Source organism: Stegodyphus dumicola, chromosome 3 (genome assembly GCF_044657685.1).
Source record: "Stegodyphus dumicola isolate Sdum_Otavi_A_Nest chromosome 3, ASM4465768v1".
Taxonomy (NCBI): Eukaryota; Metazoa; Arthropoda; class Arachnida; order Araneae; family Eresidae; genus Stegodyphus; species Stegodyphus dumicola.
The window spans coordinates 115,236,444-115,257,478 of record NC_140770.1 but is presented as its reverse complement, the minus strand read 5'-3'; the positions used below and the strand labels follow the sequence as shown (position 1 = coordinate 115,257,478).

Below are 21,035 nucleotides of genomic sequence, written 5' to 3'. Positions count from 1 at the left end.
TTATGAAAAACGTTGAAAAGCTGAATTAAATTTTGCAACTTTATTCAAGATAAATACTTTTTGTAAGAAGTATTTATCTTGAATTTAATCAGCATAGTGGTTAGCAATTTAAAATTTATATTTTATTTATTTTTATGTTGACTTTTTTCCCCTTCTTTCAATTTATTTCAGTAGTCGAAATGCTGAAAATTTTAGCAACTAAAATGTAAGTCCACCGAATTAACGCCCTTCCCCGCCACGCGGATGATACCCTCTCGAAAATTCATGGAGATTTTGTAGAGAAATTAGGTATTTTGAAGCAGGAGAGATGATAAATGAGCAACGCTTTCGCTGGGACTCGAACCACGAGCCTTTCGAATACGCACCGAGAGTGCTGACCACTACACTACGAAAGCATGCTAAGAAGGCAGGAGAAATATCTTATATATTCCCCCTTTTAAAGGGCGACTGGGGATTAGGGGATTAGGGGATCCAATCGCCAAATCCTGGGGATGGAGAATTATCATTTACCAACTTTTGACTTGGGGCGCCGCTGTAGAGGCATTAGGTATTTTTTGGAAACAGGAGACTTGAAAAATGAACAATGCCTTTGCCGGGAATCGAACCACGGACCTCTCGAATACACGCCGAGCGTGCTGACCACTACAATACGAAGGCATGCTAAGAAGGCGGGAGAAATATCTTATAATTTCATGCAGGACGTTTTAAGAGAAACTGTAGCATGTAACGGTCTATTGTCTTAATCTAAGTATTTATTTTATGTTTTATATTTTTACTGTCACTTCTCCTTTCGGTTTCTCGGCAGAATGCAAATTAGCTCGCATAAAATTAAGATGAGGCTTTCATATTGTAAGGCAGAACGTGTTCTGCCTCTTGAGAGCACTTTACTAGCTTCCCGCTAGATAAGATTTGAAGTCTTGGGCCTTGCATTATAATTGCCGATATTTGAATATCTACGCCGGTTAGAGTTTTTAACCAGCTTCGCGTTAAATTGAATTGTATAATTGCTACTACTAACTTATTTTAAATTTGAACTTACTGTTAGTTTAAATTACATCACTACTAGTGGTTGGCTGAATTGTAAGCATGAGTCGTAAATTTATGTTCCAGTTTTGATTGTGATTGAATAAAAAGGTTTGTTTTAAAACTTTCTTCAGTCTGTGTCGTTAGCTTTTAGACTCAGCGATAATTTGCTGTCGGTCAATCTAAAGTTGTTTTGTCCCAGTTCATGATAGCTAAGAAAATTACTAAGCTTTATGAGCATACGAAAGAGAAAAATCACACAGCCCTTCGGGTTTTGTACTCAAGTACCAGTGTTTAACAATCTTCTTCAGTGCTGGGCCTTCAGCAAGTAGGATTTACATTTTTCGCTCAGAATTTAATTATATTAAGAAGAAAGCTAGGCAGTTTTAGAAATTAATAAAAATAATACAGTGCTTTCTATTTACAAAGTAGCTGTACGAAAACATCATAAGGCCCTCTGTATTATATGTACTGAAAGGTAAGGATTTAAAATAAAAAAACAAATAAAGTTTTCATAAAATAAAATAACTGTAAAAATAACTGTTTTCATAAAGAATAATATTTCATAAAATAAAATAACTGTAATTATATGTTTAATAGTTAACTCAAAAATCATTCTTATGGATTTCAGTCAAAGAGTTATATAACCAAAAGTAATAAATAAAGTACGAAAGTTAAAATATTGGATGGTTCATAATTCCCCTTATGATTTCGAAAATTTACGATTATAAGTAAACGGATGCATGGTAGACATATATAAAAAATGTATGCATAAAGAATCTTTATAAGTTTACATTCATAATTGATTTTATCATGCAAATTTAAATTAACTAGTAGATGTCACTAATAAGGTAACTGTAGCACTCACTACTGAGCACAAGATTAAGTCGGTAAATATGAATCGGTTGTTAGAATAAAACAGAGTTCTCGTACGAAATATTAAATAGAAGCACGTACAGACAAAACTAATCGTCCACGGTAAAACAAATTCTGCAATTACAGTATACTCTCGATTTTTAGGGCCAAATGCCGGAGAAGCAGGTCACGGACACCTAAAAATCACCCACAATTCAAACTATCATTTTTCGTGCATGTTGCATATGTTTACTTCTGGAAAAAATCAATAATTTTACTCTGTTTTTGAGAACGTTTAAATATTTATTGAATGCCACTGCGTAGTTTTGAATTATTTTTCTTTAACAAACGTTAAAATAGCTGCTTTAATCAACATAGTGGTTAGCAAGGTTTTTTTCTCTCTCCAATGGTAGGCACTTGCCTACGCCGCCATTGGCCACTCTTAAGTAGCCAGAAGTGGTGGTCTCTTTATTATGGAGGTACCTAATAGGTGGGAAACTTTTGCCTCCTATGAAAGGACAGACAATGTTACATCCATGCCTTCTCAGGGATGCGAACCCGAGCCCTTCGGTATCGCAGTCAGGCTGCTCTAACCACCATACCGTCTGGGCGGCGTGATTAGCAATGTTGGCTTCTGTATCATTGAACCCAGGTTCGAATACTAGAAAAGGTTTGGATGTTTGTTAGTCTGTATCTGTGACATGAGAGTATTTCAAGTACTGTAAAGAGTCCTCTCAAATTCTTGGCTGTATCCGAATTTTAAAAAAAAAATTATTTTAAAAAAATTAAAAAACTAATAATGCAATATAGTACAAATCTATTTTAAAACAAATTTAATCATTTTATAAATCATCAAGTTATAATCCGTTCAGATGGGATTAAAAAAAAATACCGTATAAAATTTAAATAGTAAATAAGAATTTCCGAATTAAGAAACCAGAAACAATTAATAATTAATGCCTAATTAATGTATTGCTGCGTGCGTACAGGCTCGTAATAGTTCGAATGCACACAGAATTGATGACAGCTTGCTAAAATTTATTTTACCAAAAGAAACCCTTAACAACGCTAAAACTTCCAACAAAAATAGGCGTACATTTCTTCACAGCGTCATAGAATACATTCAGTAGTTACATTTCAAACTACTAAACACAACGCAATGCAAAGCGCATCTAAAGAGGAAGCTTACACAGAGATATTCAAATACTCCGAAATTAGGCTGAACCTAACAGCTAACAACAACTGAAGATTTAATGCTCTCGTGTCATATAGTTTTCATCCGGCCGCCGAGAGTTATCCAGTATTTTCTGTTTCTCGAAATTACTGGAAAACATATGAGGGCCGAATACGATTACAGTTATATATAGAGAGTAATTATAGTTATTTACTTATAATACCCATCACAGTTATACAGGAACCTGACCAAACTGTCGCCGAATGGTCTCCAAGTTTCGCGATTTCTTGCCGAATTACCGAGGTAGCTATTTACTCAATTTTAAAAAGACTTGCCCTTGTATTCTTATTTTTCCTGCAGAGCATCAATTCTCTCGGCTTTTCGTGTTTACATTATGTAAAAAAATACAACAATTTCACACATTACTTCACTAAAATTATTTATATATGTACAAAATTCGTAACAGTACGTTTGGGCAATCCATTGTGATTGGCTATAGCATGCTATCATCTGTAACCACAGCGATTTTCAGTCGCTCAAGTTCAACTATGCTTTCGGAAACTGCTTTGCATTGTGTCTTTAATTTCTGGAAGCCAAATTAATAATTCTTCTGTTCACACAAAGAAACCAACTAAAATTAGGTTGTATATTATAAGAAAAAATTTCCTTGCGTGCATGAAATTTATTTATAATTATTTTTAAAAACGTAGAATTTATTAGAATAGATGTAAGTGAACAATGTAAATAATGAACAGTAGCTCCATATACAGATTATAAACCCTTTTTAGTAATATTTATAGGCTATATATTTTCGGAAAATTATAAGATAATCACCATGGTGTGATTCATTTAAATTAATTTAACAGCTTCTCAAATTATGTGCTATACTGTATTATTTCTAAATTTTACATAAATGAATGAAAAATTAAAAACACGTAAATAATTTAACAGCAAGTTTTACTTTTGCTTATTCCCCCCTCCCCTCCCCACAAAAAAATTTTAGATGCATTCGTTTACCAGAATTCAGAAAATTCTTTACTGTGTTAAAAATTTGATACTGATGATATTAAAAAAAAATGTTTAACATCACTTACGAAATATTTTAATTTTTTTAGAATATAGGTAAGATTTTGAACAAAGAAAAACTGGATGGTAAAATTAAATTTTATAATAGCAGGGGTATAATATTAATATAATAATAGTATTATGACACTACTGTTAAAATATACTTCTTTCGTATTTATATGTCCTTTTTGACTGATATTTCGAGAATCACACAAACGGTTCTCCTGATACCGTCTTTAAGATAAGTATTTAAGATAAAGAAATGTGTATCTTCTTCTTTCAAGAATCTTGTAGAAGAAGCAATATTTAAATTTAAATTAGTTGTTATATTTCGCTGTAATATTTTGTCCTCTACTGCAGAATCGAAAGTTACACATGAAGTTTTACGCTCAGCCCTGCTTCTAAGTGTTGCATACTCCGCAAATTGTGGAGGAACCGGCACAATTACTGGGACATCACCTAATATGATATTGAAAGGATTCCTTGAAGAGTAAGTAGAAATTGCTTTTTCAAATTCTTCAATATCTGAATGAGCAAAACTAGTGTCCGCCGAGGATCTTATTTCTGAAGATAACCTCAAAACGAAGGCGGTAATAATTATAATAAATCCTAAATTAATTTTACAATGCAAAGATTTTATTTTATCCCAGTCGAATGTTATTTTTTTTCCTTCATATCAACAATGCTATCACACAGCTTTCAATTTCTTTCCTTTGTCAAACTTTTCGTAGCTGTCTGGCTAGTGTAATCTTTCTCTTCATTTCTGTCTTGCATTTGGCGCTGCTGCAGCAATGTCAGTTCTCTAATCGGAAAAGAAAACAGGGATAGGGAAAGTGGACGGAGCACCAAACTTCGCCTATGGATTTACAGGTTTTTCTTTGTCGCGCTTCTGTTCTAGCACAACATCCATCATAAGTCACAGTGCTCCTCGCCAGCTCAGTTCAGCTCAGCAAGGAATCCACGGCACGTATAGCGTTCTAAACTTTCTCCTGTAGAGTCATTAGGATTTTTGAAGTAGTAAACACGAAAAATGAGCAATGCCCTCTACGGGATTCGAACCTGGACCTCTCGAATACGCGCCGATTGTGCTACCGTTGCACCATGAAGGCATGCAGAATGGAAGGAGAAAATACCTTATATATCTCCTCTTCGAGAACGCGACTGAGCATTAGAGGGCCAGTCGCCAAATCCTCGTGGTGAAGAATCATCATCAACCACCTTTTATTTCGGGCGCCGTTCAAGAGACATTATATTATTTTGAAGAAGGAGATGTAAAAAATGTGCAATTCTCTGGCAGGGATTCGAACCTGGACCTTTCCAATACACGCCAAGTGTGCTATCGTTACACCACGAAGGAATAGAGAAAGGAGGGAGAAAATACGCCTACTGGGGGAACCTCCATGTTGCCGGTCTCTGCCATGCATTCTGAGTTTCTTTATATACAATGCTAATTATTTCATTTTGAAATACTAATTGAAATTTTGATAATGCCTTGGTTTTATTTACATTTCGTTGTTCATATGTACATTTTTACGTACATACGTACGTACAGATGAAAAGAAAACAAGTTAATATAAGTCAGAAAATTAGGCCTTAATAGAAAAAAGCTTGGCGTAGGTTCTGAATAAATTTCCATGGATTTCGAGGGTGATATGACGTAGGTACCTTTTCGTCAGAACAAAAAAATATTCGGCTTGACCTTAAATTCTTGCTTCTTAGATTTTTGACCACATGTAAAAAAAAAAAAAAAAAAAAAAAAATTCAGAACTAAATAATGTTATTACTGAAGCTATACATTTCATACGCAAATTAGCAATTCGATAAGTTGAACAAATCGTATCTCATGATGAATGGGCCATTTTCAACATCAAGTAGTGAACTGAAAATAAATCAGCGTAAGATCGATAAGTGTTTAGTTCTTTATATTGTGGTGTAGTGTCCAAAGCCGCTACGCAAATATTAGGTTGTGACAAGGGGTTGGAAAGAACTTCAAACTCAAGTTTTAACAATGAATTTTATTAAGATGAAAACCTTAACAGTTGCATATCTTGAGAATATGGGGCTTGGATATATTTAGTCCCATAATTTCAGAATTTTTTACAGGAAAATGCTCTAACGCATTATACACGAGGAATGATCGTTCTTAGCAGGCCAACATGCCTATAGCTCTAAACAGGAAAGTTTTTTTTCCCCTTACGCTTATGCTTTACTTTCGTTACAGGCATCAACTTCTAAAAGTTTAAACCTGATCGATCTAAGTTGCCGTATCAAGAACGGCAGTTCGCGGTTGTGAGTAAAATAAGGACATGTAAATTTACATGTCCCCACCCGAAGGCGAAAAATACAAGTATGCAGAGCATACGATCTATGTGAGATGTTAAACGTTGGAAGGTCTTTGCATTAGTAGGCCGTCGTGGTAGGGGCAAGGTAGTCATTCGAAGTCCCATTACCAAGTTCCTCGATCAGCAACTTAATCATCTGATTCTGCAATCTTCATTAGCGTCATCGCAGCTTGGAAACCTGCTGATAATTTTTCTGCTGTCGTCTTTGCCGATCTTATCTTTTCTATTTGCGAAATAATAGTTTTAAGGAAACTATTAACTTTCCGGTCGTTAAGCCAGTCCAAAGCTTCTCTTGCTTCTGCGGGAGGGGGGGGGCTTCAGTTTCTTCTGCAGTTTCTCGCTGTAAAGAGGTTTGGTGGCGTTTTCATGATTTCTGTCTACTTCAGCCAAAGTTTTGGGAAGTCTGCTTTTTTTTAGGTGGTGAACCTTATATAGCTAGGTATACTTTTTCTTATTGAGTGTAATTTAAGTTTTTACTTTGTAAGTTTTATTCTTAAAACTACAATATGCATTTAAATAAAAAATGCATTTAAACAAATAAAAATCCAATAAAGATACGATTAAAAAATTTTCTATGATTATTTTTTTTCCTAGAGTTTACTCTTGTAATTATCTTCTATTTTTTTCACATATTCTGTTATCTTTTTTTATACCAAACATTTTGCAAGATTATATTTGGTAACCGTTCTGCCGTTTAAAGATGAAACTAAGTGTCTTTATTTGCTTTTATCATTTATTACATTGATTCCTATCGCTAAAAACATTACTGAAATTTTTACTCAATTTTCAGAACACATCCTGAGAGTTCTGAGATCACTTATGCCAGCTGGATGCTGTACAACGTGCCGGGCATGATAATATGTGTTTTTATTGGTTGGACAATTCTGCAACTACTTTACGTGCCATGCTGGTTTGTAAATAATATCCTGTTTCTTATGACTGTGATTATCTGAAAACTATACGTCATCAAAAAAGCAACAAATGATTGTTAGTCTAAATTATTGCTATCCTAAAATTTCTCTTTCCTTTATTAACCTTCTTTTGAGTTCTAAAAATATCCATTACCCTAAAATTATTTCATAAAACTGGTCTAAACTAGTTATATTCTAAAAATTGCAATACTTAGTAAGTTACATATAAGCATGGCTTTATTTTACAAGCACCCTTCCTTTCTATCTGTCAGTGTATTAACCCGCACACTAAGAAAAAAAAAATAATGTCTACATGGAATAAAATTTACTACTGAAATAAAATTATATAATTTTAATGATACATTTCATCAGCTTTACATTTTTAATAATCTACTTTCTTACTGCATTTAAACATCTTAATATTTGATTAAAACAACCAAATATTTCATTCACGTTTTGCGGGAAAATTCACTCAATTAATTTAAGCAGTCTAATGCAGTGTATCTCAAACTGTGTTCAGGGGAGCACTAATCTTCCACAAACTATCACTAAGGGTTCTTGGAAAAATTATAAAAGAGATATGTTATTTGTTTTGTAGTTAAGAGAATTATAAAACATTGTCTAATTATAAACTTTGTCTAATTGAATGTATTTAACTCAATTTAAAACATCTGTTGAATAAAGTTAAAAGATTAAATATAAAACAATGTGGTTTAAAACAGCGTGCTTAGCAATTAAGATGTTGGTTTACTTTTTTGCCATTACCACCAAGAAAGAGAAGATATATTTAATTGCATTAATAGTTATATTTATAAAACCAAACTTGATAAACTTGGAGAACAAGGGTATCAATGTACACATACTATAACAGATAATGCACAAGCAGTGGTGAGCAAGGTGAAGAGAACTCTGTTGCTCATTTTGAAATAGCTACAAGTACAACAAAAAATTCACTATTTTTTCAGCAGACGGATAATAATTACGATAGTAATAATAACAGTAATGATAATTTATATATTTAAGAAGTATTTGGGCTACAGATGTAAAAATAATCAACTTCGTAAAATCTTGACTCCTGCAGTCCATAATATTTGAATGGTTGAAATGAATGGTTAACCAATGAAATGGTTAGCCCCCATACTGCACTTTTATTGTACGCTGAAGTAAGAAGGCTACCCAGAGGAAAACATCGTCGACATTATACTGCGTAGTGAGTTATTCCTTTTCTTTTCATCAAACTACCTGGATAAAATTTCTTGAAATTTTTAGCAAATCTTATTTGATTAAAGAGTGTTGCTAATTTAGTACATATATTTACTAAGCTTAACGAAATAAATTTATAATAATAAGAAGCAACACTCTCTCTTTGATGCAACGAATGAAACTGCGTGGTTAAAACGATATTCTGGTTGATATAAGTTGATATTCTGGATTTCTCCGTTTACAGAAGAATAAATTTGACGATTTTCCTACTTTAGATGACTTTCAAAAATACACAGTAAAATTTACAATGACATATTATAATATTTGTATGACTTTCAGTTAACCCTTGGTGTTGTGTTGCTGAAAAGGTTAACACTGCGTCGGGTGCAATATGTTTCGGAACACGTTCGGGCGCAGGGCGCATTGCGCCTGAGAGGCACTTCTTGATGTACTAAACTTTTTTATACGTAAAAAGTTTTTTTTATTAAAAAATCAAACTCCATCCATTGTTATTAAACTACCACAAGTTATAAAAATACTTAAGGGAGAATGAAACAATTTTTGTGGTCTTAAAAGGAAACTATTTATATTAAAAAAATTTTGCAAAATAACTTTATAAAGTTATTGTACAAGACTAATTATAGATTTAAATTTAATTAAAACTAGAATATAAGTATAATCTAGCATTCATCTGATTTATTAAGAGATATTTGTGCTTCTACTTCTGTCTTATAGCACGGCTGACACAGGAAAACAGCATATGACAGGCAGGTTGCGCTGTGTGACACTTTTTGGACTGATGTTAGCTTAAAGTTTTCTCACGAGTCTCCAAATAGCATGTTTCACATTTGCATCTTTTTGGAGATATCTGTGGCTCATAGTAATTTTGAGTTTGATGTGCTTGGTTGGGAGCGTATCTCTTTAATTTTTGTTGTAGGTGTAGTGGCATCCTAATAGACTTCAGACTTCGCTGAGCAAGTTGTCCAAGCACAAGTTTATTAGGCAGTTCTTTTATGAACAATCTCCTTTTAAGAGCTGTTTATCCATTACCTACATGTATGATGTGAGAATTAATTGAAGTGTTTAACACTGTAAAAAGATTACCAATGGGCCACCGTTTTACATTGTGAGACATGTTATATGAACCGCACATTTTATCTACAATATCTACTCCTAATTTGGTTTCATTGTAGAAACTGATTATTTCTGGTTTCTGTTTTTTGCAGTAGAAAGATCAATAGATCGGTCATCATGCAATGATGATACAAGAAGGACATTTTTGTTATTTCTTGAAACGTAGGACCCAAAACATTACCATCACTACTGAAACCAAAATTACTGGAGTGTTGTGGTCTAACTTTGTCCCAAATAAAAGCCAGTATTTTCTTCAGTGTAGTCTTCTTCGCTTTCCTATTGTTCTGTCTCTGATCCCTCTTCACGTTCCTCTACGCCATCTTCGGAATCAATATAGCTTTCGCCATCAAAGTCTTCATTTTTGATATCCTCATCTTCCTCATCTGATGCATCTAATAAAGATGAATTTCTTGAAGGTCTTGAACGGTTCTCAAATCAAACATTTTTTTAAAAATATTTTGAAGCCTGAATCAAACAAATATTTATAATATCGTCACGAAAGTGTCTTTGTCAAATTTTGTAATAAGTAACATTTTAAATTATTAAAAGATTTTACAATTCATGACATGATCAGGCACAATGGGCTTGAAAAGCCAGAGCCATGCTGCATCCATGTTGCACAAGGGGAAAACCACGAAACGTCCATGCAGTCGAATTCGACTCGAATTTCAATTTCAGACCAACCTTCCCGTATCCAGCGGCTTTTACCGTTCGGCCGCTGTTTGCCCTAATATATTGTTATCCTTAATTACAAACCATAAATTTACTTGCTGTGCTTTATGTATTAAACTCCTACCTTTATTCATGATATTTAAGTAAATTTATTATGTCATATACGAAATATTATCTAGAAAGTGAGCAAGATAATAATTCTCAACCTTAAAGAAATTTATGATATCGTTTTATATGAAAGATACATCTAACTTCAAATAGCAAGTCTGATGAATAACTTTCGGTCCTCTATCCCCTCTCCCTCCATCTTCCGCGTTTTTAAATAAACTATATATCTTTTAACATCCATTATTCATGAAATAAGGTATTAAAATAGAATAATCAGACTTTTTCATATTTTAAAATTTGATATATTATAAACCTTTTGCTTAATTTTTTCTTTTTGAAATTAGTTTTACTTTTGTTTCAAAAGTTCAAACGGGCGGTTTTTTTTTTTTTTTTCATATTTACAGGTGGAAGCAAAGTGAAGACGATCGCCAACGGATACGGAAAGTTATTACCTCTAGATACAATGAACTTGGAGCTATTACGTAAGTTTACGCAGGACGGAATTTCTCAGCAAAGCGGTAAAAACGATTTAAAAGGAAACGAGATCTCTTATCTTTTGTTATAAATACTCATTTCCTTCTATACACTTCCAAGCAATTATCGCATTCACCGTGCATGGTTTCATTATTTAAGTGGTTAGCACCACCAGCTAACCAGTGAAAGATTCGTAGTTTGAATTCTGGAGAGATAACAATTAATTTCTCATGTTTCCAGCTCCAAACCCTAACGGTCTCTACCTACTGATGTTCGAAATTTTCTCTTTCGCTGCGACCTATTCGGTGAGAAAAAAACTTTCTCTTCAGATAAAGGAAATCTCTGAAAAAACTGAATCTTAAAATTTTAATGTCTGTCGCTGTACACTGTTTGTTAAAAAAAAATTATCTGATCAAAAATACTGTGAAAGTGGAATACCAGAGCAATGAAATTTATTTCCGATCACATTTATTCAAAGCAATGTCGCTTTTACGGTTAGGCTATTAAACTTAAAATACTAACTAAGCAAACTAAAAGACGAATTTTCATTTATTTCAGACGTCTGACTTCCTAATCAGAAGCATCACAACCACAGTCAAGTCAAAGTAAAATATAGTATATTAACAAGTCAACCCGGTGACTATACTATTTCAAATTAACAGTTTTACTATATCGTGTGTAGAAAAACAAACACCTGAACACAGATTTCAAACTAAATTGGATGCATTCACAATTTAAGCCTAGTTTGACTCAAATCATTGCTTGCCTTTCTCTAATCATTGCTTGGCTTTCTAAACCCTAAAGCTGTTTTTTAAACCTTAACGTTGAGATTCAAGCAAGAGAATCTTTGGTGGCAAGCTAGTGAAAACAACAGATTTATAAGTCTGAGGGAACAGTAAGCTTAATCTGCCTGTTGCTCTGCGATAAACTTTAAAACTTTACACTTATTTATACTTTAAACTATTTTTCATTCTGATAGAAATTGACGAAAAATAGAAGTATAGAACAACAAAAATAACGAGATAATTATTTGATTGAATGAAAACCTTATACGCTTAGTGTTCATTGCTTAAAGTTTCTTAAAATTTGAAGTAAAATGTAGATAATATTATTAACGATATAAAGTAATACAAGGATGCCATGCAATCGTCTATGTCAACACAATGATGAGCAAACAACTCTCTAGCTTCATCCCAATTTTGATCGGGATGAAACTACAAGACAGAATCTAAGGGTTTCATACTCATTTTATGTACCACAAACCTTTCGAAATGTTTTCATATCAAAGATTTTAAGTACCCTAATTGCAAAAATCATTACATAGGTACGATCCTTCATATTTTATTCTGGATTCTAACCTTAATCGAAACCATTACATTACGCTAATACAGCTAAACACCCCTATCAAAAGGTTGTAAGGAAATTGCAGGCAGATTTAAACAAATACATTAAAAGTGATTCAAATTGCTTCAATATTTTTTATTAAAATCAAAATGTAAACTTGAAAAAGAATTAACAATGTCCTCACTTCCTATATATCACTTCTACTTTATTTTGAAATAGATATCAGTTTCAATTTGAAATTTAAATGCTGCCATTTCATTGTAGTTCGATATCAACATTTTCCCCCTTTCTATTTTTTTAATTTAAAGTTTAATTTTAAGGACAAGATGACTACCACTAAAAACCAACAGGGAAAAATTGAAAAGGGATGACCAACAGCAAAAAATTCCCAGAATGAGCAAAACCCTGAGGAAAATTAGAATTCGTACTTAAAAAATTCAGTTCTCGTATTATTAATATATGTTGTAAGACTGATTTTGATTGCGTATAACGAAGAAACATATAAAGGAACCGATTCTAAGATACTGTTTCTTGTTTTCTCAAAACAGTCGAATGAATAGATTTTGTAAAAAGTAAATGTCTTTCCTTTCAACAAAAATTTCAATCTGGGAAACTTTAGACCTTTGTTTAGTACCTCAAGCTTCATTAACAGTTAACATTAGGTTAACGTTTTTACAGTGTTCCTTGTTTTATCACGAAACTCCTTCAGACCATTTATGCAAATTGTATGGCAAGCGGCATACTTAAGCTAAAATGTAAACTTTTTTTTTCTCCTGCAATATTGCCTTGAAAGTCGCTCGTCTCTTGTATGATGTCCCGCTTCAGGCTTTTTGGAGATGGCATCAAGATCTGTGGCATTTCAGTATTATTTGTAAATAAAGAATTCCTTCTTTAAAAAAAAATAGGCTAAAAAATTAAAGTTTACTTTTTCCGCCATTTTGAATATTGCGAACACACATTTTGAAAAAAAAAAAAAAAAAAGTACGAAATAGCCTTGAGCTGTGCATGCCAAACTGGCTTATTTACTTCACATTAATTCTGATCTGCTTCTCGGTTATTGAATATCTGTCAGCGAGAAAACCCTATTACTACTTTCTTTAGAAGCAGAAATTTTCATGTTTTAAATATTTCAAAAAAAATTGAACGAGAAACAAGAAAAATCGAAAAAAAAGAATTTTTTAAGGAGGACTGAAAATATTTATTTCATCCGTAAAAAAAAGGACATCGTCTTCAATTTGAATAGCAACCGTTTTGGCGAGTGGTCTTAAAAAAATTATTTCCCTATACATGGCTCAACAGTCTCGTTTAGTATGAAACACACATTTTTAAAAAATTTGTCAATAAAAAAAATGAATCTATTTTATAAAGAAATATGATACATTACATACGATTTTCATGAGTGTCTTTGAAGGTCAGTCGTTCGAGCCCTGCACTTTTAAGTTAGATTTATTGCTAGTATATTCCTCAAATGTTCTCACCTTTCGTTTTCATTCAAAGGGTAGAAATCTCAAATTATTTTAGCTGTGATATCGCTACGCTTAATACTCCATCTAGGCATTGACTAAACATGAAGTCTAGAGGACAAAATTTCATTATAACATAGTTTCACATACATTTCACTGTTACATCATATCTGATCACATTTTCGGGTTCGGCTTTCATTAAACGGAAAGGTTGAAATGGGATATATTAGCATCCTATTTTCCTTTTAATAAGGAATAGATAACTTCTGTTACCTATTCCTCATTAAAAAGGCTGAAATTAGACGGTTTCTGAAAGTACTCCATACGGAGAAAGCCTGAAATGGTATATAACTGTTTTTTGTACTGGCTTTTACTTCTCTCTTTTTGCCATCGACAGGAAGCTGGTCCACCGGGTAAAGTCAATGAAGTTACTTTCGGGCCCACCTTGAAGATGATGCGGCAATTTCGAGAAGTTTTTCGACTCTCTGGTCTCCTCATTCTCTGGATTCTCATGGATTTGAATCTCTATGACTGGCTGTGGAGATTCCTGAAAGATCGTGTCTATGGAGGAAACATACGGCCTATGCCTGAACTGAAAGCAAGCATAACACCTCATGTTGTTGCAATTGATCGAGAAACCCTTCGCACTACTTTTGAACGCGATATAATGCGCTTTGAGTGTGTCGTTAACGCAAATGGAATGCACACTGAAAAAAGTGTTATGATTAATTGAAGTTTTATGTTTACAATGTGTGTTTTTGTTCTTCATGCGTCCCCCTTCTTTCTTTGTGGTCGAAATTTAAATTAGTACTTTTATTGCAATTTTCTTTACCCCATGGTCCATAAACGTATATACCGTATTTCAACGAAGTAGGCCTATCAGGAAAGGTTCTACGTAGATCTAAATAGTGTACATTTAATTAAAACTACACTATATATATGGATGCATGTTGCGATTGCAATGTCCAAACAGTTATGCAGGTTTGCTGTACAAAACTATAGATTCAGATACACAGATTATGCACTATTGTAAATTATACACAGAGGGAATTAATTCTGAAGCTTTTACGCTAAAGATATACCATTATAGAAGAACTTGATGCAGTACTCTAAGAAGCTGGATGGTAATTTATGGTATTTAAAGGTATTTTATGGTATTTAATTAGAGATAAAACATAGTGTTATTATTTGGAAAATTTGCTCATTTTGTGTTATTGGAAGTACTGACATTGACTAAAAGTATCTTGCTGACGCAGCAACTCTCTCGCACAGGGTGGGCAAGTATTTCTAACTGCGGGCCGAAAAGGTTTTTTATAGTATATTATGCGATTAAAGCCGTCGGAAGGTGTAATGGTGCTTGGATGGCGATCTTTAGCTGTATCCCTATTGCTTGCCAGGACGCGATGAGGAGAACACCTTTTCACGGAAGAAATTTAAAGCATTACAATTTAAAATACCGTTTATGCATTTCATTTCATTATTTTAATTTTAAATAAGTTTCACGGCTGAACATAGCATCACGACGGCCTTGCAAGCAGATCAACTAATGGAAAATAAAACGTATGTGTAAATTTCAAGGACTAGGACGAAAGAAAAGGCATCCATGATTCATTAAACACCAATTATCACATTTTATATATATAGTAAGAGGCTGTGGCTAAAGCAAAATTTGTAAGTTCTGTGCACACCTGAAAAGAAAATGTCTAAAAAATATTTCAATATGAATGAAATCAGTTCGTTCTTCCAGACCAACAACCAATTCGTAAATAATTTTTTGTTGCTAAACCAGGAAACAAAAACACTGGGCACTTAAGGTTCATAAATTAATAGTTTTATTCGCATTTTAACTTTTATTACAAACACTGCGTTTTGAAAACAGTTGTTAATACATATACGATATCTCGAAGGCTCTTTTGCGATTATTTTAATCAAATTATGTTCTAACTCACTTGTAGCAATTTTACCGAATATAAATTTTGATTAGTAATTTCGGACCGAAACTTGTTTTTCGTGTATTTCATTAACGAAAATGTTCTTTCAGATAAATATATCGATCCAAATAAAACTAAATAATGTGTAACATAATATGAAATATTTTTGAATTTATCCGTATTCAGGGAAATATAAAAAACACTTATTTCGCTTGATGGAAACTTTTTTTAACAAACTATGCGATTGCAAATCAGTCAGTTCTAACTGAATCTGAGCTTCTGCATCATTTTTAAATACAAATTTTAGGGGCAAAATGCATTTATTCCTTAGCTCCGTTTCTTGATAAGAAACGGATTGCATTTATTCCTTAGCTCCGTTTCTTGATAAGAAACGGATTGCATTTATTCCTTAGCTCCGTTTCTTGATAAGATATATTAAATTTCATTGTTTAATTTCCAAATTACAGCTGTTAAATTTATTGAACTTCGGAGGTTGCTCATGTCATCTAGCTTGTCTAATGTTCTCAGCTTAGGTTTATTGTTAATATAAGTTAAGCTCATATACACTGTAACAATAGATACGCATTCATGTTGCTGGTTTCATTTGTTTGCCTAAAAATACAGTAGAAAAGAGATGAAAATACCGTTTGACAGAATTTCATAACGGGCTGATTTAAGCAATTAAAAAAGGCTGTATTTGGTCGCGGATCGGCTTTTGCCCCTTCCTGCTCAACACGCAATTTAGCTGACGCTAAAAACAAAATCAGTTTACTCCCCTTTCCCCTTGTGATGGTGAGAGGCTGGTAAGTGCAGGCTTTAATGCAATACACTGGAGGCCTATTTTTGTTAACATTAACTGCCCGCACATAACAACTCTCAAAACGGCAATCAAATACATAGCAATATGGTCACCAATACCGTTCATTTACTCATAAATAAATGGTTTAGGAAGAATACGCCAGCGCACATACATAAAAAGGGGGAAAAAGTATGCGTCTTTTAAAAACTCCTATATAAATGTCACTCTTCGCGAAACCAGATCGATTAAGATAAAGATTTAATTTGACATTAATTTTATATAAGTAGCTGGCAGTTTTATATGAGAATGCTTATGTTAGTATCTGTTGCTTTTAATTTGGCACCTTATTCGTTGTTTCACAGCTGAAAATTCCAATAAAGAACAGACATCTGCTGTAACTTCTGTTTCAGGTTGTGAAGCAAAGAGAGCAGAAATGTTGGAATATGTATCACGATGTGATTTCTGCATTGATTGTCCATGAACTGCTTTCAGGCTTGATACAGAGTCCCGTATTGATGTATAAGAACATCAGAGATGCCGCTCTCAGGACAGTTAGTTCCACTTGAAAGAAAGAGTCCTTATGGTTGAGTTTTCTCACCCATGTGCTTATTATGTTTGTCATTCAGAATGCACTATTCATTTCTTGTGTCTGCATCACCTTTGAAACCATTGGTATAGATGACCCCTTAATGTGTGTACGGGGGTAGCAGGAGCTGTTCATTCTGTTACTCTATAAAACTACGCCAACTATACTACTGTCTGAGGTCTGTACTCTGATAGCCCCGGTTCTGGAGACATAAAATATACGAACCAGGTTACTACTCATGATCCAACCGGGCAGGTAGCACCGAACGACCAGCTGACTTAAAGACTTCCTCTCTTACATACAGACTTAGGGCCCGTCTCCTCGACTGAGCTGAAACTGGTACAGGCTTCAGACTGTTGCTCTGTCTATTTTGGCAGGAACAAATAACAAGAACAGTAACAAAGCCAACACTAAGTGTGCTTTAGTGTGCAGATGCTTAATTGTGTTTCATTTTTTGTGTACCTGTAAGCAGTTATTATTCTTAAGTTGACGAGAAATCGCATAGCTTGTTTTTATTTTAGTTGTAGTACTTACAAGTCGTGTCTAATAAAGTTTATCGAACATTTTTAACTTTGAGTTTTATCTTGCATGTTAATAATTATGTACCACGCGATTATTCGCTAACCAATGTACACAGCTTCTGTGGATAATTTCTCTGTTATGGATTGAGGACAAGCAATGCAAGGTTAATTTACCCCGTAGAAACGTAGAAAAGTTTTCTATAAAAGTTTTTTGAAAAAATTAAATAAAAGTATTTTAACATTTTAAAAGTTATAAATATAAACTGCAATCTGAACTTGGAATTCAGATTTCGATTTAATAGTTAAAATAATTTTAAGCAGATATAGTATTACTACAACAAGAATAGTTCCTCCAAAATTAAGTGTTTAGCACTAAATCTGATATCTAAAATAAGTTATTCAAAATGGGAAAATCAAGTGGTAAAAAATAATATGATAATTTCGTCGTAAGAAATGTCATATGGAGACTTGTATACTCATTTAATAAACAAAATTCTTAATTACTCAAAACATAATTGCATATTTATTTCATTGGATCGCCTGCGCACAAGGCACGAAATAAATATTTTTTTAAATAGCAATAATTTCTATTTTGTCAACACCCGAACTGGAAACAATAAACATTTTGAAGCACTGCATTCTGAGATGCTTAAAAATAACAGAAAAGCGCAAGCTGAAAGGGAAGCAATAAGAATTTTCTTCTTGAATAGCTTCGGGATTAGTGGACTGAATGATACGAATAGGTAATGAAGATATTTAAGAACTCTGATATAATAAGTGGAATGACATAGTATCCATATGATAGCTTAAACAGGTCTTAATTTAATGATATAAAATGTTTATTAATGTGTAATAGTAGAATTAATTTTCCTTCGTGAATACCGTTTTTGTTTAACTTACAAAGTAAACCTATGAAATTTGTTTTAATTTAGAACTGTTAACACATCTGCGAATAGCATTCTATGGGTGCTGTAATTATGATTGCCTGGTGTATTATCAACATGTATTACATGAAGATAAGTCATTTGAGCGTAACAATAAAAGGTTAACTTAGACAATTACTGAGTTTTAAAAGTTAAGCCAATAATTACTTTTCGTTATGCTTGGCAGGTTTCATGAAGGAGCTGTTTTCTTCCTTTTCATCGTTTTGGTGTTTCTGTGGATTTTCAGGGAACCGAAGTTCATGACTGGCTGGGCTGAGCATCTAGCTTCTGATACGTAAGTTCAAGTTTTACGGATTAATTTCATGGCTCTTTATTAGAAGTCTGTTTCATAACTATTTGCAATTTTAATCTTTTTCTTGTCAACACATTTAAACAATAACGTTTTATGACTATACTAGAGTATACGCACAAACGTTTGTGTCTATACCATTATCACTATTTAAACAAAATTGTATTTTTGAAATCGAGCTCTTTTGATATAAAATTTATTCCTTGTTGTTGTTGTCGTGTCCATATTACATGGAATAATGGTTGCTACGGTCTACTCCAAAGAGAGGTTGGACTTCTATTTTTCCACCCAAAGTTTGAGAAAGAGCCCTCCGGGAAGGTGTACAGGGATCTTCCACCCCTCTTCTCTTACAGCAAACCACACGTGAGGACTTTCGGCTCACCGCATATTTAGAATGCCCCCATGCTGCATGGACGCTATACATTTACAAACATCCATATCTTATCCGGGATTCGAACCCGGACCCTTCGGTACCGCAGTAGGCTCCCTTAAACATTATATCTTCTGTGCGATAAATTATTTTATATTGAGATTAAAAAAAGAATAAGAAGAAAAACGTTTAAGGGTTTTTAATAAGTAATCATAATTTAAATGCATTTTTATCAGACTTTGCTGTTAACACATAATAACGCTGTCGTCCCTTATTATATAACTTAAAATTGAATTTCTTTTATTCCAATATAAAATATTTGAATAGGTATTTATTCTGCCCATTATTTGGAAGCATGTTTTAAAATATACGCCACTCAGTTAATGCAAGAAAAATGAAAGAGCTTTCAAAGATTTAAAACCTAAGAGGTTCTAAACTTCAATAATTAATGGCATTCAAAGCTCGCTATAGTACATTTAGGCAGCATTGTACACAGGAGCAAGACTAGAGGTTTGCATACTATTTTAATTTCTCTTGATATTGCAGGAGCCTTTGATAATGCATGGTTGCCTGCCATTCTCAATTTATTGAAGAAAATGAAAATACCTCATAATCTGTTTAATGCTGTTACTGATTTGTTAAAGGGTAGGATTGCCTTGCCTTCTGTGAGTGGCACCCCAAGAATTCGTCTACCTCATCAATGTAGGACGTACTCATGGATGTCCGCAAGGTTCGTTTTCCGATCCAAGGCTTGTGGTTATCATTATCAACGATCTCCTGCGGAAACTTGCTAATCTTTTCAGTAGCGAAGTTATCGCCTTTTCTGGTGATTTGTTTTATTCAGGTAAAGGAGTTACATAATGTTTTTTACCTTGTCCAAGATGTTTTAAATTTAATTTGTCAGTGGCTGACAAATTATAGGTTGAAATTTAACAAAATCTAAAACGATGCTCATTGGTAGAATAAATACTACTTAGATCGGTAGTAGCTCGTTTTAATAATATACCCTTAAGATGGAATTCAAGAATAAAGGAATGGCATTAAGTATTCAGGCGTCTTGCTGAGCAGCAAATTTAACTAGGAAAAGCATATTTCCTACATTTCTAACAAATATGAGAGATTCCAGGGTGGATTGCATAGCATTGCATGTGATAGTTTCGGCATCAAATCTAATTTAGGGCAATTATTTATAAACAAAGTATTGTTACCTTCATTTTATGCGGCTGTAAAGCGTGTTCAGAGGCGAATTCTTCTGCGAGTGATCAAGAGTTATTGAACATCAGTTATAATGCTGTTTTCGCTCTTGCCGGATTTTTCCCGTTGGATATATTTATTCTGCAATGCATAGGTTACAAGGATAGCCTGTCGAATTGTTCCAGTTTTTATTTTTATTGTTTAATGCCTTTGTCTGCTCTTTCTCATCCTTCTGTATGACAACTAATACAAATTTTAGATAGCATTGGTATTGATCAAAATTCATTCGCAGTTGTGTGCTATACGGATGGTAGTAGAACTTATGGCAGAGTTGGTTTTCCTTATGTCATCTATGAGGATAGTGTTGAAATTAAGCTCCAGCAATTTCGTATTAGAAATGAATGTACTGCTTTATGAACTTCTCTTCATTAGTTTTGTAATTAAATGGATGCATATCCAGGACAGACATGTTTCCAGCTACTTAATATGCACTGATTCCCTCTCTTCCCTGGAATTCCTAAAAATACCTCATTATGTAACGATATTATTGTTAATAGAGAGCATTCCCTGTCGGATCTACTGGAGAAGGATTTTTCAGTGTTTCTTACATTTTTTCTTGGGAACTCTGGGATG

The 21,035-nt window shown here is 33.5% G+C and overlaps 1 protein-coding gene across 3 annotated transcripts in view; it reads left to right on the top strand.

Moving 5' to 3' along the window:
* Positions 1 to 21,035, top strand: part of LOC118198769 (Na(+)/citrate cotransporter-like) — a 77,147-nt gene that overhangs the window by 36,801 nt on the left and 19,311 nt on the right. For 2 of the 3 annotated variants that reach the window (XM_035370532.2, XM_035370529.2), the window contains exons 5-8: positions 4,478 to 4,607; positions 7,250 to 7,369; positions 10,892 to 10,969; positions 18,716 to 18,823. In XM_035370532.2, the coding sequence (XP_035226423.1) occupies positions 4,478 to 4,607; positions 7,250 to 7,369; positions 10,892 to 10,969; positions 18,716 to 18,823 (436 nt within the window). The remainder of the gene's footprint in view (positions 1 to 4,477; positions 4,608 to 7,249; positions 7,370 to 10,891; positions 10,970 to 18,715; positions 18,824 to 21,035) is intronic. The other variant, XM_035370530.2, reaches the window with a different exon arrangement.